This window comes from Marmota marmota, unplaced genomic scaffold (assembly GCF_001458135.2).
Source record: "Marmota marmota marmota unplaced genomic scaffold, marMar, whole genome shotgun sequence".
Taxonomy (NCBI): domain Eukaryota; kingdom Metazoa; phylum Chordata; class Mammalia; order Rodentia; family Sciuridae; genus Marmota; species Marmota marmota.
The window spans coordinates 1,646,950-1,674,512 of record NW_025999871.1 but is presented as its reverse complement, the minus strand read 5'-3'; the positions used below and the strand labels follow the sequence as shown (position 1 = coordinate 1,674,512).

Genomic DNA, 27,563 nt, shown 5'->3' with positions numbered 1-27,563 from the left:
CCTAGAGAAGGAGGGGGAGGGGGAAAGGGGCCAGAGAAAAGATAAACCCTTCCAAGGCACATTCCCAGTGACCTACTTCCTCTAACTAGGTCTCACTTCCCAGTATCCATTCAACTATCAATGAATTAATCCATCAATTTGGATTACTCCACTGATCAAATGGATTAATCCACTGATGCGGTCAGAGCCCTCATGATCCAATCATTGCCTAAAACTCCACTCTGAACCTTGCTGCACTGGGGACACGAGCTTTTGGAGACATTCCAGATCTACACCACAACAGGACACAAGGAGATTTTTCAAAAAGAGGTGGCTGTCCTGGAGACGGGGGGAGCCTGAGGCAGAAGGATCACAAGTTCAAGGTCAGCCTCAGCAATTTAGTGAGGCCCTCAACAATTTAGTGAGGCCCTGCTCAAAATAAAAAATAGAAAAGGGCTGGGGGTGTAGCTCAATGATAAAGCACCCCTGGGTTCAATCCCCAGTACCAAAACAACAACAGTCCTCCCAAAAAACAAAACAAAACAAAAATATCAGAATGTAAACTTTCTCCCTCCATAAGCTTTGACAAGGGAAGGAGCTGGGACCTGATGGGACCGGGAGGGGTCCTCAGCTCCTGTTGCCTTGCCTTTTCCTTCACATGGAGAACAATAATGGGAGTAGTCGTGTCAATGACCTTACATGTCTCCCTCACCAGCCTGGGATCCCTGAAAAGTCGCTATCACGTTGGTCTGGTACAGAGATTGCTGCCATGGGCCAAATTTGTGCCTCCTCCTGGTTTTTTAAATAAAGTTTTATTGGAACACAGGTGCTATGATCTGGATCTGGAATGTCCCTGAAAGGCCCATGTGCTAAAGGATTGGTCCTCAGCCTGGCACCATTGGGAAGTGTTGGAACATTTAAGAAGCAGGGCCTACAAGCAGTGAGGTCACTGGGGGTGTACACTTGAAGGGATACTGGGACCCCAGGCCCTTCCTAGCTCTTTCCTTCCTATTTGCCATGTACTCCTGCCATGATGTGTTGTGCCACCACAAGCCCAAAGCAAGAGGGCCAAGTGACTGTGAACTGAACCCCTGAAACCATGAGCTACACTAAACCTTGTTTACCTCAGGCCTTTTGTCACAGTGATAGACAGCTGACAAACATAACAGCCATGTCCATTCATGTATCTTTAGCTGCTTTCCAGCTACAATGGCACAGTTGAATAGTGAGAGAGATCTTATAGGCTCTGGTGTTGTACTTACTATCTGGCCCTTTGCAGAAAAAGTTGGCTGACCCTGATCAAGGGCATACCTGGATCAGGACTTGACACAAAAAAGTGCTCAGAACGTGTCCACTGAAGAAACAGATAGTTCTGAGTACTGGGCTCCCCTTCCACAGGACACCTCTCTTCCACCTGCTTCCCTTGTTGGACTTCTGTGTCTCATTTCCTTTGAACAGTGAGATGCATTGCTCTCAGTTATTAAAAATTAAAATAAGTCAACGAATGAACAAGTAATTGGAAAGGCTACCGAGCAGGAGCTTAGATATGCTAGTATCAGCCTAGAAGGTTTTCAGAATACAGTCAACCCTCTGCATTTGCAGGTCCTGCATCCTTGGATTCAACCATCTGTGGATCAATAATATTTGGAAAAAAATATGTAATGAACATGCATGGATTTTTTTTCCTTTTCATTATGACCTAAACAATACAGTATAACAACTATTTACATGACATTAATATTGTGTTAGATATTGTAGGTAATCTAGAGATGATTTAAAATATATAGAGGTTATGTATAAGTTATATGAGAATATTATGCCATTTTATATAAAGGATTGAAGGATCCATGGAGGTCCTGAAACCAGTCCCCTGAGGATATTGAGGGATAATTGTAATTATCACTAACCGTTCCTGAAAGCACACCATAGTTATGTATTCTTTTTTTTTGGGGGGGGGTCCTGGGAATTGAACTCAGGGACACTTGCCCACTGAGCCACATCCCAGCCCTATTTTGTAATTTATTTAGAGACAGGTCTCACTGAGTTGCTTAGCACCTTGTTTTTGCTGAGGCTATCTTTGAACTTGCAATCCTCCTATCTCAGCCTCCCAAGGTGCTGGGATTATAGGCTTGAGCTACCGAGCCCGGCTGGTTATGTATTCTTAAGTAGCATCACCAAAAAGCCCTCTGAGATAAATGAGATACAAATTATACTTCCAAAGGACTAAATGAAGTGTCCTGAGGTGCTAACAGGTAAAGGATCTCCACCAAGATAATAATTTTGGTATTTTAATACTTATCTTCTGCCATTTGCAACAGCAATTCACTAGCTTGACCTTTTGGCTTCTAGCAAAGGATAATAAACCATTGAGAGGAAACACTTTTCACAAATTACATCATCTGTGTGCCACTCCCACAATTTTGGCTGTATCTGAACACCACCTGGATTACTATTTGCTCAGTAGTTTCCTTTAACTCATTTTAAAGCTAAGATTTATTTGAGGAGAAATCTTGATACTACTATCCTTCACGGAAGACAAGTGTGGTAAATAAAAGTAACGCTAAATATGAACACAAAGAAAATGTGTAAGTTCTTTTAAGTCAATTTTAAAGCCAAATTTGAATTCATTAGTCTCTCTGGAGCTAATCTCCTGCAAAGCTCTGAGCATGTAAGCTAGTGTGAGGAAGATGCTGAAACCGATAAAAAGTGAGACTCTCTCCTCGTGGTTGTCATAAAGAGCAAGTAGAATTAGGAAGGGACCACTCATGGGGGACATGGGCTATGTCTATGCATCATCTAAATCATTTCCCAGGAAATGGGAAATGCTAGGAGAATATTTCTTTCTGTTTTTTCTCAGTAAAGAAGTGTTGGGTTCATGCACCCATTTCAGCATTGCTAAAAGTCATGCACACAGTTACCAAGGTAGGTGGCACTCTCCCCTCTGCCACAAGCACCCTCCATGTGCCTCAGATATCCCTTCGGCACATAGCACCCCAGGTATTCCCCCTACCGGGCGCCGGAGAGGCTGACTGAGTGGAATGCACAACTGTCCCTGGTGCACCTTTGATTAACGACCAGGGATCTGGGCAGCTGAACTCAGCCTCAGTACTGTGACCTCCATGGAGTCCCGAGGGCCCTGAAGCCCATCTCCACGATGCAGAGTGTTCTCTCTCATGATCTCCTGAGCTTTCTTATACCTCTCTGGTGCAGAAAAGGGAGGAGAGGATTCCCATCTGTAGAAAATAGCACAGGCCCCCAAGTCAGGGGGTCTCTGTTGAATCCTGACCCACCACGTGATCACTGTCAACAAGAAGAGCGAACACACAGGCCCTGCTGCCACTGAGGGCAGGTGTCGGGAGACTTGGGATGGTAGGGCGGAATACACATATGCACACACGTGGGGCTGTCAGCAGGCTGGTGCCTAGAGAGCCACCACTGCCTTGCCCTGCCCTTCTCTCCTGACCCACTTTCCTGGGGCTACCCTAGTCCCCCACCTGGGCCAGATGGGCAGCCATCCCTCCATGAACAGGTAGCTCAAAGCTAAGGACTGTGCCAGGAGCCAGGGCAGTGACCTGATGGTGGCTCACGGCAGGTCACCTGGACGCTGCATTCTCACTCCATGGATTCTGATCCTGAGAAGCAGAGAAAGTCACTTGGGGTCCTTTTCCTAACTGGGACACCAACAACAACAGCAAGCAGAGAAGCTTGAGGTTCTCATTCAGCACTAATGATTCCAAACTCAAAATCGTGGTGGAGTGAAGCCGGAAAATGCCTGGGTATCTGTCTTAGCGGAGGTGAAGCTCTGCACATCTACACTAGGCAGCGGAAAGAGGCAGTGAAGTCATTTGCATCAGCGACTAGATACCTAATGCTACAGGACGACGCTGCCCCAAGGCTCCTCAGCGGCCCGCGTGAAGGTGAAGAGAAAGAGTCGTTAGCTTGCCAAACCCAAGCACCCAGTTTTACTGAATTTTTATTGAGTTTATTTGTGGGATGCATGACAAGAGGTCTTTCCATCATTAGTAAGAATAAAAGATCATTTTCACAGTCACTTTGGCACACACTAACGTCTCATTAAAAAGAAAAGACGGAAAAGCAACAACAATGGAACCTATATAATACGTCATTAAATACATACAAAACACTAATAAAATATCCCTGATAAACCAAAGTGCATATAGACAGAGAGCACAATGCCCAGGACCGTATTGCACCTTCCGCAGTAACACAGATCACTCACACTGCCTCGTCAAAGTTGGAAGTTAACAGTCGTGAGGATTAGTATGCAGTTACACACTGATTATTTACATAACAGTAATTAGTGCCAGAGGAGAAGGCTTGGCTGCAAGGTCCAGCAGGGACGCATTATTAACAGGTGAAGGTGGCTGGGGGACAAGAGTGGGGCTGGTGGGACGCCAGTGGGAGTGCTACATTGGTCACGGCTAAGGGCCCAGGTGTGTAAGGCCGTGCTGTTGGAGCCCCATTGGGGGGATCTCCATGACAACAGTCAGCGCCGACTGGCCAGGTGGGTATCAGAGTAGGACCCCTTTACTCAGAGATGGATGGAGCGAGTGGCCCGAGTCTCAATGCACATCGCTCAGCGGACGAAGCAAGGCTGTCTGGATTTGGAAAACTAACCCTCCGTAAAAGGTGGGTAAATTGGACCAGTTCCCCCCTAGACCTTCAGAGCCTGCCTCCTGTGTGGACCCTGTCCCCCCTCTGAGGCTGGAGTTAGCAGCCAATTCTGTTACCTTTCAACTTTAAGGCATTTTCTACATAGTTTTTCTAAGCCAAAAAAAAAAAAAAACAATAAAAATTGAGGTAATTCTGTAGTTGTTCACACTGATAGGTGAGGCACATCCATATCACAATCTCTCTCTCTCTCTCTTTCTCACTCTCTCAACCCTGTGGACGGGGTCATATACACACAATGAGAAAAGGCCATCGGAGCAAATGGACAGAGAATGGAAGTGTTGGTGTGTCCTCCAAGTCTCACTGAAGGACACATCTCCCTGCCTCCTCCGTATGACCGGACCCCTGAGAGGACAGGGGACAGGGTGAAGGGACGTGTTAAGTTGGATGCAAAGGCCGGACGGAAGCAGGCCATAGTTTCACGAGTCAGAAGGACACACTCAGCAAAAGGTGAGCAGCAGCAGCAACAGCAGTGGCAGCTGGGAAGCCCCTGACACCACCAGAAACTTGGGGTCTGGTCACCCGGCACGGCAACGCAAAAAGACATGCCCCAGAGACCCCTCTGACCTTGCCTCTATGGTGGGCGGCATTTGAAAGGGGATGGGGCGGGCTTCCCTTTGAACTTCCGACCTGCAGCTTCAGCCTGGAGGGATGTGGCCCCATGAGGCCGTCACCATGGCGAAGTGGTCACATTCGAACTTTGGCCTCTGGTCCCTCCAGCACCACGACAGATCTTTGCCCCTTTACAAGCCATCGCCAACCAGGTCCCGGCCCCCCTACAAGAGGCCAGTGCCCCCAGGCCACACCTCCTCGAGGCCGGCCCTCGCTTGCAGCCAGGTGGTGCAAGCTCTGGAGAAGCCGAGCACAACGGCCCGGAAGAAAACAGATTCAACCCAGAGAGCACTCAGCAAGAGTCAGGGAAGCTTTCCATAGAAAGAGAGGAGGGGAGCCCAAGGCAAGCTCCACAAGGCGCAGGGCATGCACTGGAGGGCAGAGGCAGAGTTATAAACAGGTCGGTTACTTGACGAGATCTTCTGGGTGGGTGAGTCGGGGTCTGGGCGGGACAGCCACTGAACCACATAGCTCTTCTTGGAGGGATCAGAGATGTTCCCTGGAAGGAAGAGAGAGTGGGGCTGCGGCAGCTGGGGCACCAGATGGGGCCCCCACCCGCCTCCCACCCCAAGCAAAGTGGCTCAGCTCCCAGGCTTCCAGGAGACGGGCAATGGGAGGGCCCCACTCCTCTGTGTCCCATTCAAGGCTCTCCCCCAAGATGATTGGTCCCACTTCCTGCCTCTCTGCCTGCCGGTCATCCTGTGTAGTACCCAATCTCTCACTATCCCCCCCAGGCAGGCCCTGTCACCCCTGCTCTTCCATCCCATGCACCCTACCCAGTCCCCAGGCTCCTCCACCCATGATTTAAGCTCTGAGCTCGAAAAACACCAAGACAGAGCAGCTCCGTGGCAATAGGAATCCTGGTGATGCTGTCAGACACGCGAACCTGATGCCTGACGAATTCCCTCCTCTACAGAAGGGAATCACGGTGAGAGGGGCCTAGTCTTGAGCTTTTGCTGGGGCCCAGAGAAGTGACACACTTAAGCCAGGCATAGACATACAGACTCTGTTCTTGTTCTTCTTCTTAAAGGGCAACCCCTTCCCACACAGGCACCTCATATGTGACTACCCTGCTCAAACGGGCAGCTCCGACTTATATGGGCTACCTCTTCTAACAAGGTGTCAGAAACTCCCTACGCATGCAGGCACCCTGTGCTCCCATGGGCACACCCTAAACACACAGGCACAGAGCACCCACGACCCACATAGGCCCCTTGCTGCCTGAGTCCTACTGCGGTAGTCACTAGAGTTCACAGCCTGACCAACAGAGAGTGTCTTGAAGGCAGGGTGGGCTGAGTCGGCTCCACCTCCCTGCCCACCTCAGGGCCTGGTCCAGGAGAATTGTGAGATGAATCCAATTTCCTACCCGAGGAGGGTCCCAGCCCCGGTGGGGAGTGCTCAGCTTCTCCTTCAAGTTCACGGATGCTGAGTCCATCCAGTTTCAGAGACATGCTGAATTTTCTTGGACTAAGCCCTCACCCCCCTCGCCCTGCGCTGCTGCATGCTGGGTGCCAGCATTGGCAGAGGACTTACGAGGACAGGGGCCAAGCCTGCATATCCTTGCTGTCTCAGGCCGCTCCTCCAGGCAGATACCAAAGCTGTCATCCACAGTTCGGCAGAGCACTGGCCGCTCCTGGGTGCCATTGCCACAGGTCACTGAGCACTGCGAACGGGAGAGTTGCTGGTCAGGATTCGTCTCCCCTGCTGGGCCCTGGGGCTGAGGAGCTGGAGGAGCTCATGCTCCCAAAGCATGTGACCCATGACACATGGGAGGGGGTCTGAGGCAGGGGGCAGAACATCAGTCACAGGCTGCCTAGGCCCACCCGCAGTGGCTGCCCTATCTCCTGGGGTTATAAAAAAGAGGATGCACGTGTTTGTCTTTCTGAGCTATTTTGAGTTAAAACATGAGTATGCAGGGCTCAGCACTTTGGGGTTCTCAGTAAGATCATCCCTTCTTGCTATAGTTTGGAGATGGTTTGAGTGAGTCACTCAAAGGTTCATGTGTTGGCAGCTTGGTTTGTGGTGTGGTGGTGTTGGGTGAAGAGGTAAAGCCTAGGGGGAGGTCATTCCTGGCCCCACCCGCTCTGGTCCTGACTTCTTGACTCTCCATGTAAGCACTCACTTATGTTCCCAACATGGTGTCATCTGCCTGATGAGGTCCTCATCAGAGCCAAGCCAATGCTGGCTCTTGAATCTCCAGAACCATGAGCTAAATAAACCCTTTTTCTTTATGAAGTATCCAGCCTCAAGTATTTCATTATAGTAATGGAAAACAGACTAATATACTTCTCTAGCTGGTGGAAGCTCTAGGCCCAGGAGAACCTGCTTTGGGCTGGGGCCACTGGGAAACCTGTCTCAACCCAGGAGGTTTTGGCTGAACCCTCCCTCAACCATTTCCTCTGGAGAGAAGGCCCTACCACCAGTCCCTCACTGGCTCCTTCAGCCCTTGGCGTCTCCTCTGCTTTGTCACACTGGGGTGGTGCAGTCACTGCCAGGTGCAAACTCCTGGCATGCCTGCCTACTCAGCCTAGCCTGGCTCAAGTCCTCATCATGAGTGTGGGAAAGGGCTGACCCAGCAGACCTGCATTGCTCAACCAGCACATTCCTAAGACAGGCCTGTTTTTTAGGACTGGCCCTGGTTCAGCTCCTGGGAACTAAGCTCCTGGCGGGTTCTGATGTCAGGGCTTTTGCATGCTTGAGGCCTGAAGGCACAATGTACCTTGTCCAGGTAGTTCATACCAACAGGATGATTCAGGGTGAACACCTGCTTTCTCTCTGGGTCTGAGATCCATCACTCAGGCACTGTATACCTGTGTGGTTGACCCCCCCTAGTGAGAAACCTGGACACCCAGGCTCTGGTGGGCAGCCCTGATTGGCAACCTTCACATGTAACACACATCATTGCTGGAGAATTAGGGGCATCTCTTGGGACTCCGTTGGGTGGGGATACCTGGAAGCTGGTATCCAGTTCCCTCTGGACTTCACTCCTGTGCCTTTTCCCTTTGTTGATTCTGCCCTGTGTCCTTTCAATGTGACCGTAACTGTGTGTGTAACTTCTGAGGCCTGGGAATCCTTCTAGTGGATCTCTCAGCTTAGGAGTGGTCTTGGGGTCCTCTGACACACTAGGCTATGACCTGGCTGTTAGTGCTCATGTCACTTTGGCCTCGCCTTGGCTGGTGCTCAGCCCCTACTTCCAGATCTGTCCCTCTATCCCTTCCGTCCATTCTCATTATTCTTTCTATCACAAGTCCAGACCCTTCCTTGATGATCTCCCCTTGGACAATCGTGGCTGGCCTTCTTGGCTGGCACCTCCACTATGAGACCCCAGGGCTCTCTTAGGTCACTGGAACCCAGAGCGTCCCATTATACCTTTGAGCCCAGGGTGCCCTCAGTTTCTTGGGACAGATCCCCTCAGCACCCAGGAGCCTCTTCCTGGGCAGTAAAGACACAGCCCACTGTATTTACCAGGAGGGCATTGGCCATGGGGCACCCACTAGCTCCCTGAAATCCATGAGATGTGGTCCAGGGCAAGAGCTACGCCCAGGCCTACATGCTAAAGCGGAATACCCAGGCTGGTTCAAGTTCAAACAAGCTCAGTTTGGGGACCAAGGGTGTGGAGCCAGGGGGACTTCTTACCTGGGACCAAGGCCCAGCTCGCCACCGACCAGGGCAGAGCTCACGACTGCAGGCCCGGCGGCTCTCCGGCCGGTTGTCATTGCAGTGCTTGGTGTGCACGGAGCGGGTGGTATTGTCATGAAGTGGCTGGACGCAGCGCACAGAGCGCACCTGCATGCCCGTGCGCCCACAGCTGTGACTACAAGGCTCCCACTCTCCTGTGACCCACCTGCCAGGGCAGAGCGGCACACGGTCAGTCCCTTTGTAGCCCAGGAGAACCAGCCTGGCTGAGCTGTGGGGCCACTCCTCAGCATCCAGGAGGAAGTGAGGACAGAGAAAAGGCAGCCTGCTCCCCGACTCAGATGGAAACTCCTATTCCCACTAAGGTGCCGCACTACAGGCTGGCACAGACAGGGAACTACGGATCTGATAATCCCATGCATGCCCATGGCTGGGACACCTTCCTGGGGTTGGTGGCCACGTAGGGACCTAGCTGAGGAGCACTGCCAGCTTTCTGTCCTTTCCCAGGTTCTTGGATCTGCCCTCTGACTTCCCTTTCTGCTGTCGTCATGAACCCAGCGGTGTGGACCCTCAGGACCCCGTCCCTGATATCCCCTACCTCTCTGTTTACCAGGCATCTTCCCTGCTCAGGGTCCTGCAAAATGGTAAAGAAACGCAGCCCTGCCAGACCCCAGGGCCCGAAGATTGAAGTTACTGCTTAGGAAACATCTGCTATGGTACCGGGAGCTAGTCCTAGGCCCTATAAACCTCACTTTCCCCACCTGAGCGCCACCACTGGTTGTCATTTTTAAGATACGCATTAGTGCTTTGGTTCAGCCAATCTGGATCTGGGTGCGCCTTTTAACCTGTAGCACCTCAGGCTCCATGAGACATGGTGGGTGAGGAGAAACCCATCCGAGACTTTGGGCGATGCCAGGTGTAAAGAGGTCTGCATCCCACTCTTCCGTCCCATGGGAGCACCTATATCCTCTGGTCTCTTCCCCTTGAATGGGACACTGGGCTGAGGGACTCCTCCTGGCACTCACACAGGCTGGGAGCACTCCTGTGGGTTGCAAGTTCGGCGGATGGCTTTGGGCTTCGCCAGGGCGTTGCAGAAGGCACGGTGCACCATTTTGTGGTCCAGCTTCCTGCGGCAGCCATACTTGGTGAACTGGGACCCTGAAGACAGAGAGCTTGAGGGGGCTCAACGGAGCCTTAGGGCCCCCCAAGGGGGCTTGGAGGAGTGGCTTCCAGTAGCAGTGCCAGCCCTGTTCTCTTCCCTACTCTTAAAATGATATGGATAACAGGGCAGGGCACCTGAGCTGGGAGGAAGCTCTGGAGGAGCCCACTCAGCACCCCAGGCCAAGGCAGGGTGGCAGGGCAGGGAGAGAGGCCATCTTCTCCCCTTGTCTGCTTCTTCCCTAGTTCCCTCCTGGCTTTCGGAGGCAGAGAGAAGGCTGTTTCCTCTTCCATCACTTAGTCACTTCTTCCTTGACCTAATGTGCGTAGGGGCCTTGGTTAACACTGGGGCACATGGTCTACAGGACTCTTTCCACCAGTCCCATACAACAGTTCTCAGTGGGGGTGATGGTTATGCTTTGGATATGAAGTATCCCCAAGAGCTCCTGTTAATGCAGGAATGCTCAGAGGTAAAATGACTAGATTGGGAGAACTATAACCTAGTCATCCCACCGTTGTCTGAATGCGCTGTCTGGGTGGTGACTCTAGGCAGGTGAGGTGTGGCTGGAGGAGGTGGGTGACATCGCTGGGGGCATGCCCTGGAAGGACACATCCTCGGCAGCTTTCCTCTGCTGAGGCTTCTCCCTGTGATGTGCTGCTTCACCCTGGGCCCACAGCAATGGAGTCAGCCATCTGTGGACTGAGACCTCTGAAACTATGAGCCCCAATAAACTTTCCCTCCTCTAAGTTGTTCTTGTTCGGTTACAAAAAGCTAGTTAAGACAGTAATATTCTTCCCCAGGGCGATACTTGGGACGTTTTTTAGTTGTCCCAGCTGCGGGGTAGGGTTGCTATTGGCATCAGTGACTAGAGGCTGGGGATGCTGTTCAACAGCCCACCATCCACAGGCTGATCCCCACAGTGGAGAATGAAGCCTAAAAGGTCAACAGTGCTCAGTGTGTATGTGAGAGAACACAACAACAACCAGCCGCCTAACCTAACTGGGGAGTCTGCAGGTGACTCAGAAAGCCCTGATTTATGGAAAGGTGGTGGAGGGGAAGGTGAGAAACCTGTGCAGAGGCCCGGAGTGGAGGATTGTGCGTCCAGGAAAAGCACCTGCTATGGTTTGGGAGTTCCCCATAGTTCCAGGTATTAAAGATTTGATCCCCAGCCTGTAGTGCCATTGGGAAGTAGTGGGGCCTTGGAAGGAAGTTAAGTTGCGGGGGGTGGGGGGCAGGCCCTTGAAAGGGAGAGTGGGAATCCAGTCTCTTCCTATCTCTCTTTTGCTTCCAGGCCACCATATGGTAAGCAGCATCCTCCACCATGTGTTACTGCTATAATGTACCGCCTCACCAGAGGCCCAAGTGACTATGTACTGAAATCTCCAAAACTGAGCTAAAACAAACCTTTTATCTTTATAAGTTGACTATCTTGGGTATTTTGATACAGTAACAGAAAACTGACTAGTACTACATCCAAGGCTAGCCTAAGGAGCAAGGAGAGAGACACCAAAGTAGAGGGAAAGGTCAGCAAACTGTCATGACCTCAGAAGCCATAAGGAGAATTTTGATATTCAATCCTCAAGAACAGAGATGGCTGTTATGACACCTGGAAGGAACATGATCTGATTTACCCTTTAAGAGGTCAACCTGGGACCTAAAATGGATCCTCAAGGGCCAGTATAAGGATGGTGCCAGGACTAGGGGATGGTTGGGAAGAAGGAACAGTAGAAGGGTCCAAGAGCTATAGAGTGGAGAATCAGCAGGACATGCTGGTGGAATCCAGGGGGAGTGTGGAGATGGGGTACGACAGAAGGCTGCGGCACCATCCATCCAGGATGAGGTCCCCCTGATCCTTGGCGAACTTGTCCTTTGGATGTGGGACCCCATGGCATCTCAGTCCTGTCTCATAGTTCACCCAGTCCTCAACTCTGGACAGAGCAGGGCTTTTGTCCGTCTGTGTGTCCAATGTCCCACCCAACTGTGGACGACTTGACATCAAGGGACAGGTAGGACTCTTCTGCAGCTAACCCTGCTCCAGGAATCAGAGAGGCTTTTCTGAATGAATAGAGAGAGGGAGGGAGGGACCTCCTAGGGGTGTCTCTGCACTGTCCCAGCTCATCTGTGCCCTGCCCTATTGATGCTACAGTGTGATCCATTCGGACCACCCACAGGTCAACTTCTTACCAGGCCAGTCCCATCCCTTCTGCACTGAAACCGAACCCCCAGGCCCTTCTGGCTAATTTGGTCTGATGCCTCGAGCACCTCCTTCCTGGACACCCAAGGACCCCTTCCAGGCTGGGATAGGCAAAGGTCACTGCCATGGCCTCCCAGTCTCTGGGAATAGTCCTCTCATACCTAGCACATGCCAAACTCACTGCCCCAGGCCCAGCAGTCAGCAGGCCACTCACTGTTGGTTCAGGAAGCCCCTCACTCAGAAGCCTCTCTCCACCCCAGCCCAACATCCTCTAGGACCTCTGTTTCTGCTCATGCTGAGCCCCAGCCCAGGGATGATTCCTCACCTCTTTATGGCCACTCTCTTATCATTCATCCCAGAAGCCCTAATAAGAAATCCCTCACCTCCGCCACAGGGCTTGGAGCAGGGAGACCATTTCTTCAGGGCCCACTCATGGCTCACGGAGTCATCTTCAAGGACATTGTTGTCATCAACGTTGAGTGAGTCTTCATGGATCATGTATTTGTATGTCAGTGAGATCCGGGCATCTCCCTCTGGGATAACCTGTGCCCACCCCAAAATGGCCATGAATGTGTCTGTCCCTTTGTTCAACCTTCCTCAGGAGCCAGTTGAGGAACATGAGTCCAAGGCAGATTTACAGTGGATTCCAGTTATTCACAGGAGTTATGTTCTAGCAAGTCTCTGTGAACACTGAATTCACAAATATGGAGCCATCACCCCACAGAAAATACAGACATCCCAACTTATGGTTTTCCGACTTGATCATGATGATGCAAAAGTGATACACATTCAGGAGAAACCATATTTTGAATTTTTAATTTGGATCTTTTTGTGAGCTAAGGATATGGTCCCATCCTCTTTCATGATGGTGGGTGGGAATGAGCCACAGCTCCTGCAGCCCCATGATGAACAACTGACACCGTATAGTGTACTGTGTTGCTGAGCCAGGACAGATCATAGGTTAGGCTGATGTATTCTTATATTACGATATTTTCAACTTAGGTTGGGTTTATGGGGATGTGACTCCACCATAAGTCAAAGCCCACCTAGATGCACAGGGTTAGGATCCTGTGAGCCCTGGTCATAACATTTTTATCAACAAATCAATACATAAACTTGTTTTATGTTTGTTTATGTTAAAAACAATAATATATATCATTGATTCATTAACATCGACCTCAAAGCCAGGAGCACTGTAACTCAGGCCCAGACAGGAGCTCCTCTAACACACGTCTTTTCTCCATTATACCCTTCAGAGCTTACAGACAGTAGACAGCACTTCAGCAGTAGGCTCAGAGCCATTTTAAACAGCAAACTCATCCTTCCAAAAGCACAAAAATGCAAAAGATGTGACAATAATAGATTGCAAAAAAAAGAAAAGAGACTTGTTTACAATCTGAGAGCTAAAACAAGAACACAGCATGGAGTAGTTTCACCCCATCTGGGAATAAGCATGCAGGCAACTCAAATTTTTCACCACTCTGTGAAGGTCCATTTGGGAATCTCAAGTAAATTTTAGTGAGCAGGTGAATTTGCAAATACAGAAACTGTGACTACTGAGGACCCACTGTATATACACCAACCTAGATCGGTCACCACAGGCATTTCTAATTAGTGTCAAGTTGCTGCAGACAAAGTGAGCAGAGTGGTACAGTGGAATAAAGCACACCTGGCCCATGGTGACACCTGCTCCACAGGTGCATAGCCTTGTGTGGAGCTCTGGGGGCTGGGTGATTAGACCCACCCCCAGCATGCTTCTTAGGGGAGGTGTGAGCAACGGCCCTGGAAGCTTATCTGTGCTGTTGGAATTTTTTGAAAAATAAAATGTATCACTTATGCAATGAATTAAAACTAAAAATGATTCAAGAATCCATCCCCCTCAGGACTCCCCATAATAGGAGCAGTCCGTGGTCCTGGACCCAAGGTATCTGGGATCCAGTCCTGCTTGAAGACAAAGTCCAATGTGACTCGGGTCTAGTTCCAACTGTCACTTCTCAGGTGTTGCAGGGTTTTAATGTGACAGCGGGCATGAATGAGCACAATGGATGATAGCTGTGAATGTCATTCTGCCAGAGAAACCAAAATCCCTAGAGGGGAGAGTTGTTTAGAAGGCACTGACCTGGGGTTCAGAGCCCTGAGTCTTGGCCCCATGTCTATTTCTGGCTCTGATTCAGAGACTTGGAGCTGCCCTGGAGGGCCACACGGGCTGTTCAGAGTGTGGCCTGAAGGATGCAGGGAGGCTCGGGGCTCCCAAGGCCCCTTCACCACCTTCCCCTAGGGAACACTGCACCCTGCCTGGGCAGCAGGAGGCAGCGGACCCTGTTGTGCCTCAACTCACCAGCACAGCGATGGTCCCGTGGAGGGGGCCCATGGTCTGCAGCGTCTCCCTGCCATCCTCGTCCCTGTACTCCCACTCCACGCCCATGGCAATGAAGGATCTGGAATTGGGGTCCAGGTGATTCTCTTCATTTAAGATGAACTTGCCGGTTTCCACATTCTTGACGGCTGAGAATGGCAAAAGGGAGCCCCCCAACCCACCATGGTCACGTCAGGTGGGGCCCAGGCCCACCATGCTGCTTTGTGGGGGAGGTGGGTTCTGGGGAGCAGGGTCCCTGATCTCTCTGTGCCACGGACAGCCCAAATTGCCTTGGGAGCCATACCCTGCCCTTGGGGACAATGATGAATGGGTTTCCCTCCACATGAATTCTTTTGACCAGCCCAGCACCCTTTCTGGATCTGCCCTGACTAAAGGCTCATGGGTTCCCATTGGAAGGGGTTCTGCAGCTGTCAAAGTCACCTCCTGCAACCTATCAGAGCACTCCATAGCACTAAGAGGCTGCTAGAGTTTGGATGTTGAATGTCTCCCAGGCTTGGTCCCCAACATGGCATTATTGGGAGACGGGGGCTATGAAAGGTCCTCAGATCATTGGGTCATGCCTTTGAAAGGAATTATGGGATTCTGGCTGCCCCACCCGCTCTGCTCCAATTCAAGATGCTTTTTGCTCCTACATGCACTCCCACTATGATATGCTGCTATCTACCACTCACTAGAACAGAATCAATGCATGTGCCATGCCTTTGAACCTCCCAAACCTGGAGCTAAATAAACCTTTTATCTTTATAAGTTAGTTGCCTCAGGTATTTTGTTATGTGATATGAGACTAACTAACACAGAGGCCTCAAAGGCAGGCTGGCAGAGAGACATCTCTACCGGGTGAGGTATCTGCTGAACATGAGGATGTAGGTATGGGTGGAGGCTGTGGTGGTTTCCTGCCATGGCAGTGAGCATACGTCCAGCTGGAAAAGCAGCATCCCCCCTTCCCCCACACCATCAGTTAACTGAGGTCCCGTCAAGGTCTCACCAGCTCCCAGCATTCCCCAAGAGGCCTGGTCCAACTGGGATGGGCTACTCAGACCACAGGCCATCCACAGACCACTCTAGGATAAACTTGGCTGGTAAGAAAGCCTCACACTTCCTTCAGTGTAAAAGGTAGTCATTGGGGAGGGTGCTGAGGGGTTTTGGAGGGACTTCAGACAGGGCACCAGTGAGAAAAGAACTTCCTATGCAAGTCCCCTTTAATTCTGCCCACATTGCTAAGAAAGCCTCAATGTGGGGCGGGTGGGTCTTTATCTTCTATCATCTGCTCCCCTTTACAAAGAGATAGTGGGTCTCAGCCTCAGAGATCAGTAAGAAACTGCTGGGACAAAAGTGTCTTTCGTTTAGGAAATGACCTTAATGTTTACCGTCTGTTTAAGGCAAAATGTACTGGTTTTGCATTTAGGATAGTGACTTAAAGTTTCCTCTTAAGATAAATTAGAAAGAAAAATGAGTGTTAAAAGAGAGTGGCAGGTTTGTCATGTATCAGTGGGGTGCCTGACTGTGGCAGTGTGGATGCCTCCAGGGGACAGGGATGAAGGTGGGACCCAGATTGGAGAATGGACTTGTCCAGGGCCCCTCAGTGGTCCTGGAAACCCTGCTGCCTTTGGTCCCATGATACCCCAGGAGGTAGGGCCCAGGAAGTCCTGGGGAGGTGATGGGTACAGATGGGTGAACCCCTGAGAGGGTCCTGGACATCTTGGGAGATGGTGCGAGAGCACCATCTTGCAGGCTGGGGCTGCCATGAGGGAAGAGACCCAGGGTTGGGAGATCATCCGAAATTTCAAGATATGCTAGAAATCCCTATTTTTAGGTAAAAACTCTTAAATTTAAAAGTAAAGGCCTAAAGATATAGCTCAGTGTATGGTTAACATGTGCAAGGCCTCAACTCCCAGTAACAACAACAACAAAAAAATGAATTGAATGGATGTAAATACACTGCATGATCCCATTTATAGCTGACTTTGGTGTTTTCTGGTGTCTTGGATATACACTGCCGTACCCTCCACAGCTGCTGCCAGGGGAAGCCCTCTGGTCCCAAACTCTGGCCTCTCCACAGGGAGAGGAGCCCAGGAAAGGCTTCCAGGTGGGCTGCACCAGGAACTGGTGGATTGGGGCTGCAGTCACACCTGCCAGCCAGGGTTGCCCACCTCACAGAAGCCAGGTGTCTCAGCCATGGCAACTACCCTTCCAGAAAAGCCAGGTCTTGGAGATGCCAAGTCATCCGGGCTCTGAGACTCACCCAGATGGTGCTCAGTGCTGTCTGCCTCTTGGATGAGTAGGTGTCTGGCCCCGGGAGGGATCTCAAACATCTTGATGTAACCTGTGGGCGTGGGAATACAATACCACATGAGAAAGAAAGAGGCATCACCCTTGAAGGCAGCTCCATCATGGACTCTTCTGTGGCTCTCTATTTCCTGGGCTTGGGCCCCCACCCAGAGAGGGGCCAACTGGAAAACTACTGGGTCTGGTCCAGGCCAGAGTCCAGGGCCTCAGACTTTCTGCTGATCTTCAAATCCCAAATACCCTCCCAGCCTTCCTCCCCTACAGAAAACTCAGGTGGGAATCCATCCCTGGGGTAATGCCAGATAGAGCCCCAAAGTGACAGAGCCCCACTGGTACTCAGAGGTGCTGTAGACAATCAGCCTCAGGGGCGGAGGGTGGAGCTCACTCACCTTGCTTTTTGGGTGAGCGTGTAAAAGTACCCTTGACCACTTTGCAGTGAGTGTTGTCACCTCCACACACGCCACACTTGTCCTCTTGCTTGCTGGAGCCAATCACCCCATCACAGCCCACCTTCTGCAGGGGAAGAGGAAGGCAGAGAACACTTCAGATACCCCCTCCATATATGGGCCCTGGCCTGACCCTGACCCTGTACCTGCCAGGCCTCTGATGCCTGAGCCCTCCCATTGCCCATGTTCTGTGCATCCCTTCTTAGCAGTTCCCAAAGTCACGCTTTAGAGCAAGACAGACCCTGTGTGGCTGTGGGTGAACTCCTTGCCCATGCTGTGCCTCAGTTCCTGCATGTGGAAGGTGGGACCTGCAGAATTCTGTCCCACAGCCCAACACTTTCCTGGCCCAGCACAACTGGCCTCCAGTGAGTGCTTCCATCCTTGTGGCCACAGATGGAAGGCCTCACCTTGGCCCCTCTATGCTGCCCTTTCTCCAGAGTATCCCTGCAGCTCATCTCCCAGAGGAAGCCCCTCGGGGGATGCCACCCAAAGCTGTGGCCTGGATGTCCTGCCTTTCCTCAGTTCAGGAGGAATGAAATGCCCTCTTCAGTCTGTCTTCAAGTGTCTGGGAAGGGGTGGCAAGAGTTGGTGGGGACACTTTTGCCTTCATTCTCTCAATGAATCCTTTCCACACTATCACTCCAGGAAATACAGGAAATAAATTATTCTGCACAGAGTGGGGCTGTTCCTTTGCCCAGGGCCTCCTGACAGAGACAATAACAATATTCAGGTTCTTTTATTGCTGTAGCCCTGGCAGCATGCCATTCCTGGACCACAGATGCCTATTGGAGAGAACTTTCTACCTCTGCCTCTGGAGACGCTTACTTCTTTTCCCTTTGCTCTTGATTTCTCAACCCTTTCCCCTCCTTGCTTTTCTCTCTTCCTTCCTTCCTCCCCCCACCCTCTCTCTTTACAGTGCTGGGGATCAAACCCAGGGCCTTGCTAGCCAAGTGTTCTACCACTGAGCTACTCCCCAGCTGCTCTTTAATTTCTGACTTTTGTCTTACAAGAAACTTTGAGGGCAGGGGCTCAAGACCATGAAAGGACTACAGAGCTGAGATTCACAAAGCATTTTTGAATGTGCAGATAGAAATTCATGATCTTTGTTTTTATCCATCTGTATTTTTCTATTTATTTATTTTATCGGTTCTTTTTAGTTATATATGACAATAGAGTCCATTTTGATATAATTATACAAGCATGAAATATATCTTATTCAAATTAGGACCCAAGTCTTGTGGATGTGCATGACAGTGAGATTCACTGTGGTGTATTCATATATGTACATAGGAAGGTTATGTCAGACTTATTCTACTGTCTTTCCTATTCCTATCCCCCTCCTTTCTCCCTTTGTGTAATCCAATGAACTTCTATCCTACCCCCTACCCCATTGTGAGTTAGCATCCACATATCAGAGAAGACATCTGAATTTTGTTTTTTGGGACCGGCTTGAAATAAGCCACTTAGCACGATAGGCTCCAGATCCACCCATTCACAGGCAAATGCCATAATGTCATTCTTTATGACTAATACATTACATTGTGTATGTATACACATTTTCTCTGTCTATTCATCTGTGGAAGGGCAGATGTGTTGGTTCCATAGCTTAGCTATTGTGAATTGAGCTGCTGTAAGCATTGATGTGGCCATGTCACTGTAGTATGTGGATTTTAAATCCTTTGGAGGAGTGGGATAACTCCTTGAGGAGAGGAATCTGTATTTTAATCATCTGTATTTTGTAAGCTTCTGACTCATTTTTTTGAAGTGAGCAGAGTGCAAAACAATAAAGAGGAACATACTCATGTTTATTTAAATGGTTCCTGAGAAAACAATTTTTACCAAAGGGAGGTAATAAATGGGGACTGAAAAAAGCACTGCTTTTTTTGGCGGGGGGCAGGTGCTGGGGATTGAACCCAGGAGTGCTTAACCACTGAGCAACATCCCCAGCCCCTTTTATATTTTATTTAGAGACAGGATTTATTTAGAGACAGTGTCAGGTACATCTCTAAAGCCTTTTGCCTTAGCCCTGGATATCAACTCTAATTTAAGAGCTCTCTGTTGATTCATGGGCTCTTTCTATAAAGGGGCTTTCATTTTTGGAGCTTGTTTAAGCCAAACATGCTAAATATAAATTGAACTGGTTGGAAAAGAAGAGGCTATCCAGACAGTGACAAAAACAAAGCCACATGCTGTGTTTCAAAACAGCTGCTCTGAGATTTTGTTCTGAGTGTCAAAAGGCGAGCAAAAGGAAAATGGAGTAAAAGAACTGCTTCATCCAGAAGAACTTTAAGAAAGTGATTTGTCAGCATTTCCCCTCAATTCTAAGACACATTTTTTTTTTCATCTTAATTGTGAAATCAAGATGTCTAATTAAAGTCAGAACCTTGCCTGCCACCTAGAGGAATTCTGGTGTCTGGACAACTGCCATTCTATGGTTTGGATGTAGTTTGAGTGTTTTCCCCAGAAAGTCCTGGGCAAGAAGCTTGGTCCCCAGTGACAGTATTAAGGCTGTGGTTCCTTTAAGAGGTGGGGTCTAGTGGAAGGTAGTCAAGCCATGGGGGCGTTGCTCTTGGAAGGGAATATGCTGGTCTTGCAGACTGAGTTAGTTCTCCTGAGAGCCGATTGTAAAGTCAGGTCACTTCATGTGGTTGCTGTCTTTTGCCCTGGGTGGTTTTTCTTTATGCTTCTCTTAATGTTGTGAACCAGCCCAGGGGAGTCTCCCAGAGTCCAAATTTTTGCTAATAGGACTGCCTCATCTTGGATTTCCGTCCTCTAAAACTGTGAACTAAATAAACCCTTTTCCTTTATACATTATCCAGCCTCTACTATTTTGTTATTGCAACAGAAAACAGATGAAGACATGCTAGTTTGAAGAGGCTGGTTTGGGTCATCTCAGGTGGCCCAACTCATCCATCAACGCCCAGGCAAGAACTGCTCTGGCTAGTGAACCAATTATCTTTGGCGAGTACCTGATAATCAAGAGACACTATCCAATGTTCTGTATCTGAACTAAGGGGTGCCATGATACTAATACTTTAATCACATAGAGAAATCCATGAAGCTTGGCTCCTTCTATTAGCCTGGGATCTCATTTAGATTCTAAAGAGGATAATGGGGCAGACGATAGCTCAGGTCAGGGCTGGCCACGTACTCCTGATAAGCTCTGCATGGCTGCTGCTCGCTGTCACCAATGATCAGAAGAGGCTGACAGCTTAGGTTCTGCTTCAATTCAAGCAGTTGACAGTGATGGTGGGGTACCATGGCAAAGGGTGGGGTGCATAGCTAATGAGGTAAGGATAGTCTCCCTTCCTGTCATGCAATCTTAACAGTGGGTTACTAGAGTCAGCAAACAGGCAAGCTTATTTCAATTTCTCCCTTTTACATGCAGTGAAGAAATATTTTTAAAACAAATATAAAATATGTTCTATTATACACATTCTTTTATTAAAATTTATATATTATATTCAACTTTTCTACTTCTGCATTATGTAAGTTATGATTTAATATGATCAGTAAATCAGTAAATAATATTTACTTGTTCATTTTCTAAAGTTCCAAGACCTAAGCTGATAACTGTTTTTAGATGACATGTTTGATGGCATGTTATTACTTTATCAAAGCAGTGGATTGTGCCCTGCTTAAAATCAAATGACCCTCTTGGCCTCATGTAATGCTCAGGTCTCTTTCAATTCTCTGCTCTATGTGTGTGTGTTATGTGTGTGCACATCTTTTTTTTTTTAAATTTAAACTTTATGTCTTATGTATTTTTTTAATGTGGTGCTGAAGATCAAACTCAGTGCTTCACCTATGCTAGGCAAGTGCTCTCCCACTGAGCTACAACCCCAGCTCACGTTGCACGACTTTGTTCTTCTGCAATATCTTTGCTTGTAATCTTCCTGAGTCATTCATTGTATTTTGATATTCTCTGATTGACAGCATCCACTTGGATATTATGTGTGTGTATTTTTCTGTTAGATTCTTCTAAAAGAGAATTTCACATCCACATGTATTGTCCGGACTGATACATTTCATCTCATTACTTCCCATTTCCTTTCTGTCTCTAGCAACCTGCTTTTATCTGTCAAAATAATCATTAATAAATAAGATATTTAATCTATTCTTCTTTAACTATACCTATTAGGAGTGAAGTTACAGCCATGCCCAATAAGATACTGATTGGTGCTCTGACCTCTCCCAATTAAGTTAGCAATCTTATTCACAGTTGCTATTTAAAGCTATTTCTACTACTAGTGATTGTCTGCATTAATTATGTTTACTTTTACGTTTTTTTTTTTCTGTATCTTATGATGTTTAACATCTTAACAATCTTCCTGGCTGGACACCAGCCAATCCCTGGATAAACCAAAAGGCTTAGCTGGGAATACATTTTTCATATGCAAACCAGCAAATATCCAAGTCTCCACCCCAATTGCCCCCTTTATCTGACTCTCTCACAGTAAGCCAAAATTTCCTCTGGTCTAGGTCATCCTCCAGTCAGGTACCAAACAACAAGAGACCAGACCTATAGCTCCCAGCCTTTTGGGAATTATTCAAGGAAACCAATCCTAAGCTGTTTGCTTTGCTTTGCCTTTTCCCAAGAAAGTCCCCTGACTTTGCTTCTGCCTCCTGACCAAATTTGCTACTTCCACGGGTGGCCTTGGGTAGCATGCCATGCCCTTCTCTAGGAAAATATAAGTAATAAATTCTCTCAATGGCACTGGCCTCTCCATTTTGTCATTCAGATCTTCCATAAATTAAAGCCTTGTGGGTACAAAGGAGAACCAGCCTGTGTTAGTCTCTGAGTGTTTGGTTTCACTATCCCTGAGCCGGCTGTGTGGCTCAGCATCCCTGCAATTCTCTTGTGCAACCAGCCTCCTTCCTCCTGGTCCTGCCACCTGTGTGCCCTCTGAAACCATACGAATGGAAAGCAGCCCTTGAGCACGCTGCCAGATGCCCAGTGCCCACTTCTTTGTTCCTCCAGCCCTGCTCTGGGGCTGCCTGCAGAACCTATCAGCCTCCCTGCCAGACAACACCTGAGGATGCTGCCATTTCTCAGGAAGGAAAGAAAAGAGCCAGCCTCTGTGACAACCCTGATCAGTCCTGTCTACTTGAACTCCAGCAGAAGTTTCCAGCTCTTTCCAGAAATGTCTGGCAGGTCAAGTCTGTGCTCATGTCACCGCCACATGCTGAGGTTACCCATGGTTGTTTTTTATGATAGCGTAGGATAGAAGCCAAGGATGTACAGATGGTCCCCAATTTACGATGGTTTGACTGATTTTTTTCAGCTTTACAATGGTGTGAAAGCTGTATGTATTCATTAGGACCTGTACTTCCCATTTTGAATTTTGATCTTTTCCTGGGCTAAATGAGGATATATCACTTTCTCAGGATGTTGGACAGTTGGCAGCAAGTTGCAGCTCCCAGTCAGTCACATGATCATAAGTAGAAATAGCTGATATTCCACAGTGTCCTGTGTTGCAAGTGCTGATGTTCAGATAGATCCAATGCATTTTTGACCATAACATTTTTCAACACATAATGGGTTATCATATGCCAAGAAACAACTATTTCTGCCAAGCACCAAACCAGTGAGACCTATGGTGGGTATCCTGATCCAAGGACAGGCTGTCCAGTGCCCCATGGACAGCAGGAGTGGGGTATGATTCACAAAGGGTCAACTATGGATTTTGTACATTGAAATCACCTGGAAGCTCATAAAAATTCAGGCTCCCAGGCCACCACCTTTGACTCTTGGGTGGCATCTCCAAGCTCCCCAGATAAATGCCTGACATACTCAAGGCTGAGACCCCCCCAATAGAAGAAAAGGGAAAAACATATTGGCCTGCAGCACTGTTTCCTACATTTTATTAATCTTCTCAAGAAGTGGAAGCTGGTACCCAGGAAGTTGAGACCCTGAGCTGTGGCCAGCACTGGCCGGCTTCATGGCACTCACCTTGCAGTCCCCACGCACACAGAGGCTGAAGGCGTCCTTGTAGGAGCAGCGTGTCCCGTCGTGCACCATGCGTTTCATGGACACCACCTCCCCAGTCTCCTTGGACTCACAGTAGAGGTTGCATCTCTCCTTGGCTGGAAGGGAAGCAGCAAGGAGTCAGTGCAAGAGAAGGGACAGTGCAAGAAGAAACTTCCATGGAGCTGTGCTTAGGAGGTTCATCTGCCCCTCCACAGTCTCCGAGGTGGACACAGAGGGAAAGGGTCAGGTGATGGCAACTTGCTTCCTATCTTTATGTCTTCTGAGCCTTTGACCCTGGTTCAACTGGACTTAGAAAGAGCTTTTTCCCCAAATGGAGCCAGTTGGGCTGTTGGTATAGCTTAGATCTCACACGCCAAAGGTCCCACCCAGAGACTTCTTACTGTGCAGCAAAAGGCTGCTTACTGAGTTTCCATCTAAAAAGCCTCCTTCAGTCAACCTTCCCTGAGGGCCCAAACGGGAGCAGCCCCTTTTGGATTCAACTAGGGATCCCTGGCACCTTCTCTGCTCAGCATTTATTCAGAGTAAATAAAACTCTAGGTCACCAGAGTGCATCCTTCTGAGAGAGGGACACTAGCTTCATTGCCCTCCCTCAGCCTCCCTCAGACACAGGTGGGACACATAGCAGGGGCTCAGAGAAGGTCAGAGGCCAGTTGCTTGGTAAGGTCAGCCCCCCACCCCCATCCCTTAACCTTTCTAATCCTGCCACTCCATCCTCATCCACCAGATGGCAACTGCAGGAGCCCAGCCTGCTCGGAGGTGCCAGGTCCTCGGGCTCTCCTTAGCATTCTTGGCCATGCCCAGTATTCTGGCTCCTCTGAGACTGCAGTCCAGACACCAAGCCTGAGACCCACCCCAGGACGGGGCACCTGACAGCAGAGCCAGTCGGGGGTGGGCTTTGCTGCCAGTCTAAGTATCACCACCACACTCTTGCCCCATACATTATCAAAGGCACAGGACAATGCAAGGCCCTGCCTGCCCTCCCTAGGGCCTGTGTGCTGACCCTTACTGCCATCCTCCTGTGAAGGGCTCACCATCCCGGTGTTCGTGGGGCAGCCAATGGTGCTGGCCGTCTCCGTGCTCAAAGTACAGGTCCCACTGCCGGCACTGCTCCTCCCGGAAGTCAGCCAGGGAGTCAGGGCAGTCTTGGGTGCCGCAGAGCTGGAAGTCATAGGCTAGGCCAGAGCAGGTACGTCCCCCATTGGCTGGGCTGGAGAAGAAAGCATAAGTCCAGCTGCTTGGTGCCATCAGAAAGAGGCTGGCCCTTGGGTGGGATTTTTAGGAAGATCCTTGAGCTTCAGGTATTAGAGGTACAGCTCTGCTTTGTGAAGGGACCTGGCTCTGCCATGTCCAAGCCGTAGGACCAGGCAATTCCCAGCTAACCAGGCCTCAGAGAATCAAGAAGGAGCCTGGTGATGTCCCTTCTTCTGGAGTTCCCTTGGGAAGACAGCAACTTCCCTGTGCCCCACCCCCACCCCACACATGCAGTATGGGGCAGGGGGAGGCCTGGGATTGAAAACGAACATGGAGTTGTGATGGAGTGTTTAGAGTTTGCCTTTCCCATGGGACCACAGGCCCCGAGATGACAAGAATTGATTGATTGTTTTTTACAGCTGGGCTCTTGGCTCACAGGGCTGTGCCTGACATGCAGTGGGGAAATCTCAGAGTAATTCTGAAATAGGAGAATCCCACATGCTTAAGTTCTTAACAAATGTGTGGCACATGATGGACACTTTGTCATGGCTGCTTTTTCTCCACCTTAGGGAATTTGGGCTGCCCTTCTGTAACTTTCTCATTTCACAAAGAAGAGGACCAACCCACCAACTGTCTCTCTGGTGGTTCTAACTCCCAGCTTAAATCTAAATCTCTTTCTGAGGCAAGTGTGAAAGTCCCCAGGGGGATGGGAGGAGGGGCCTGCCTCTGCTCTTAGCCTGGATGCCATTCGGAGCTCTTGGGCAGGAGGGTGGTCAGAAGGGGAGGAGGTGAGCATTCCATGCACTGCTGATACAGACAAACACAGGTCTTTTTAAAATAATGGTTGTACCCCTACTGGACCCTAGAGCATAGGTCCTTCCTCTGCCCCTACCTGGCTGATAGACTTGACCACATCCTCCACCCAACAGCTGTGAGTGCTGACCCCCTCTGGTTCCCTGGAGGCTAGTTCAGGGGCTGGCCAGAGACAGTGTAGCAGAGAACGTGGGAAATTCAGCAGAGGCCAGAGCCCAGATGGTCTGGATGTGCCCAAAAACCTATCACTAGATTGTATCTGGCCCAATTCGGAAGTTGGAGATCTGTTTATGTTTTTACGTGAAATTCCAGATTTTCAATATTTTCAGGTAAATCAAAATCATTGAAACACTGGACAGATCAAAAGAAGAAAGACAAAAGCCATATTGTGTGTCCAAGCAGACTCAGCTAGCAGGGTAAGGCTCCCTTGCTGGTCGTGTGGAAGATCTGATTATTGCGAATGTTTGTGGAAGACTCCCTACATGCTAGGCCCTGGTGCAGTTATTGACTGTGCACCCAAAGCCCTCCCTCCCTCTCCCTCCCTCTCTTTCCCTCTCCCTCCCTGAGGATACTTCACTGAGAGAGTCCAGGCAAATAATTCAGATGAGGAGGGGAAACAATAATTCAGAGGAGGAAGGAACTGAATAGAAGGTGATTGTGAGCCCAGAGCGTGGATCAGAGAAGTATTTGCAGGGTGGGGTGGGAGGGAATGATCGGTCCCAGGACAGCATAGGGGATGAGGAAGGGAGAAGGGGAGCATGGTTGATGGTGGGGAATCTGGCTTGCACCAGGCAGCCTCTGAAGGCTGTCCTTCCCCTGGGTACTGGGGTATGGATGACTAGTCTTGACCCTGCCTCTCCCCTGATTTCAAATAGTTGCTCAGCTAAGGAAGCCCCTGCCCAGATTCCTAGCATTCTGAAGGGCTGAGAGAGCTCCCCTCTGTGGAGACCTTTTATCTCTCCCCATCTCTGTCCCATCTTCTCTCCTCCATGTATCACAAAAGACAGAGGAAGCCTGTGTTCAGAGTGGATTATAGGTCAGGAGGTGTGTGGCCCTAGTCCAGCAGGTCAGGAAACCAGGTTTTCAGGCCCAGGTGGAGAAGGGGAATGAGCCCTCCTCTGAGTCTCAGCTCCCTCCCAGGTAATGGGAGGAGGGGCCAGGAGAGCTTGCTCTTGCACTCCCTCCAGAACTGGCAGATGGCAGCCATCCGAGCCCTGTAGAATAAAGCTGGCTATAGAAGGGTTTCATAGTCCTCAGCTGCCACTCAGGAAGGCGGGGGGAATGTTGTGGCCAACTCACTGTGGGTTGTCACACTGGCGAGTCCTGAACCTCACACCGGTGCCACAGGTACGAGAGCAAGAGCCGAATGGAGTCCAGGCACCCCAGTTGCCGTCCCGTTTGAGGATGTCAGGTGTCAGCCAGATGCAATGTCCTTTAAAGCAATGCTGAAAGACAGAAAGCTGCTCCCTTGGCCCACGACTCACACCAAAGCAGTTCAGATACCCCCACTCTCCTCACTCTATAATGTCTTCCCAGGGCCTGCCCCTGGAGGCTCAGGGGATCTGACCCTACTAACCTCTAAAATTTCTGACATTCCAAGAAGATAGGCCTCACTCCAAGGGTGGCAATAAGATGCACAGAGTGGTGCTGGGTGCCCCCAGTGCACTCCCTGCCTGCTGCCCTGGTCTTCCACCATCCTCCAGTGCCACGTCAAGCCCACTCTTCCTCTTAGCCACACTATGCTCCACACTATGTCCCCAGGATAGATGCCTTCTGTGTGTCTATGTGAACATACAACAAGCATATCAAACCAATGATTCTAGACACAAATAAGATTTAAGGGGAAAAAAAATCAAAGCATAACACTGGCATATAGGAAACAATTCCACAACTTAAATCTAAATCACATGGATCTCAGTCTTCCTTTTTATAAGTTTTTTTTTAATTTTTTTTTTAATTTTTAATATTTATTTTAGTTTTCGGGGGACACAACATCTTTGTTTGTATGTGGTGCTGAGGATTGAACCCAGGGTCTCTCACGTGTGAGGCTAGCGTTCTACCACTGAGCCACAATCCCAGCCCAGATCTCAGTCTTCTAAGGGGGAGAAAGCTTATACAATTTAGGGAGCCCACTTTAAGAAGGTTGTAAAATTGTAAATACCAAATCAGGTATACAGTAGATCATT

The 27,563-nt window shown here is 49.4% G+C and overlaps 1 protein-coding gene across 1 annotated transcript in view; it reads right to left on the bottom strand.

The window, feature by feature from the left end:
• The window catches only part of Adamts2 (ADAM metallopeptidase with thrombospondin type 1 motif 2), a 250,312-nt gene that overhangs the window by 6,649 nt on the left and 216,100 nt on the right, over positions 1-27,563 (bottom strand). Inside the window, exons 10-20 of the mRNA XM_015506380.2 lie at positions 26,677-26,822; positions 24,405-24,580; positions 23,335-23,468; positions 17,325-17,448; positions 16,892-16,972; positions 14,611-14,777; positions 12,656-12,815; positions 9,945-10,077; positions 8,920-9,127; positions 6,817-6,946; positions 5,693-5,782 (exon numbers count right to left, since the gene is read on the bottom strand). Of these exons, the coding sequence (XP_015361866.1) occupies positions 5,693-5,782; positions 6,817-6,946; positions 8,920-9,127; positions 9,945-10,077; positions 12,656-12,815; positions 14,611-14,777; positions 16,892-16,972; positions 17,325-17,448; positions 23,335-23,468; positions 24,405-24,580; positions 26,677-26,822 (1,549 nt within the window). The remainder of the gene's footprint in view (positions 1-5,692; positions 5,783-6,816; positions 6,947-8,919; positions 9,128-9,944; positions 10,078-12,655; positions 12,816-14,610; positions 14,778-16,891; positions 16,973-17,324; positions 17,449-23,334; positions 23,469-24,404; positions 24,581-26,676; positions 26,823-27,563) is intronic.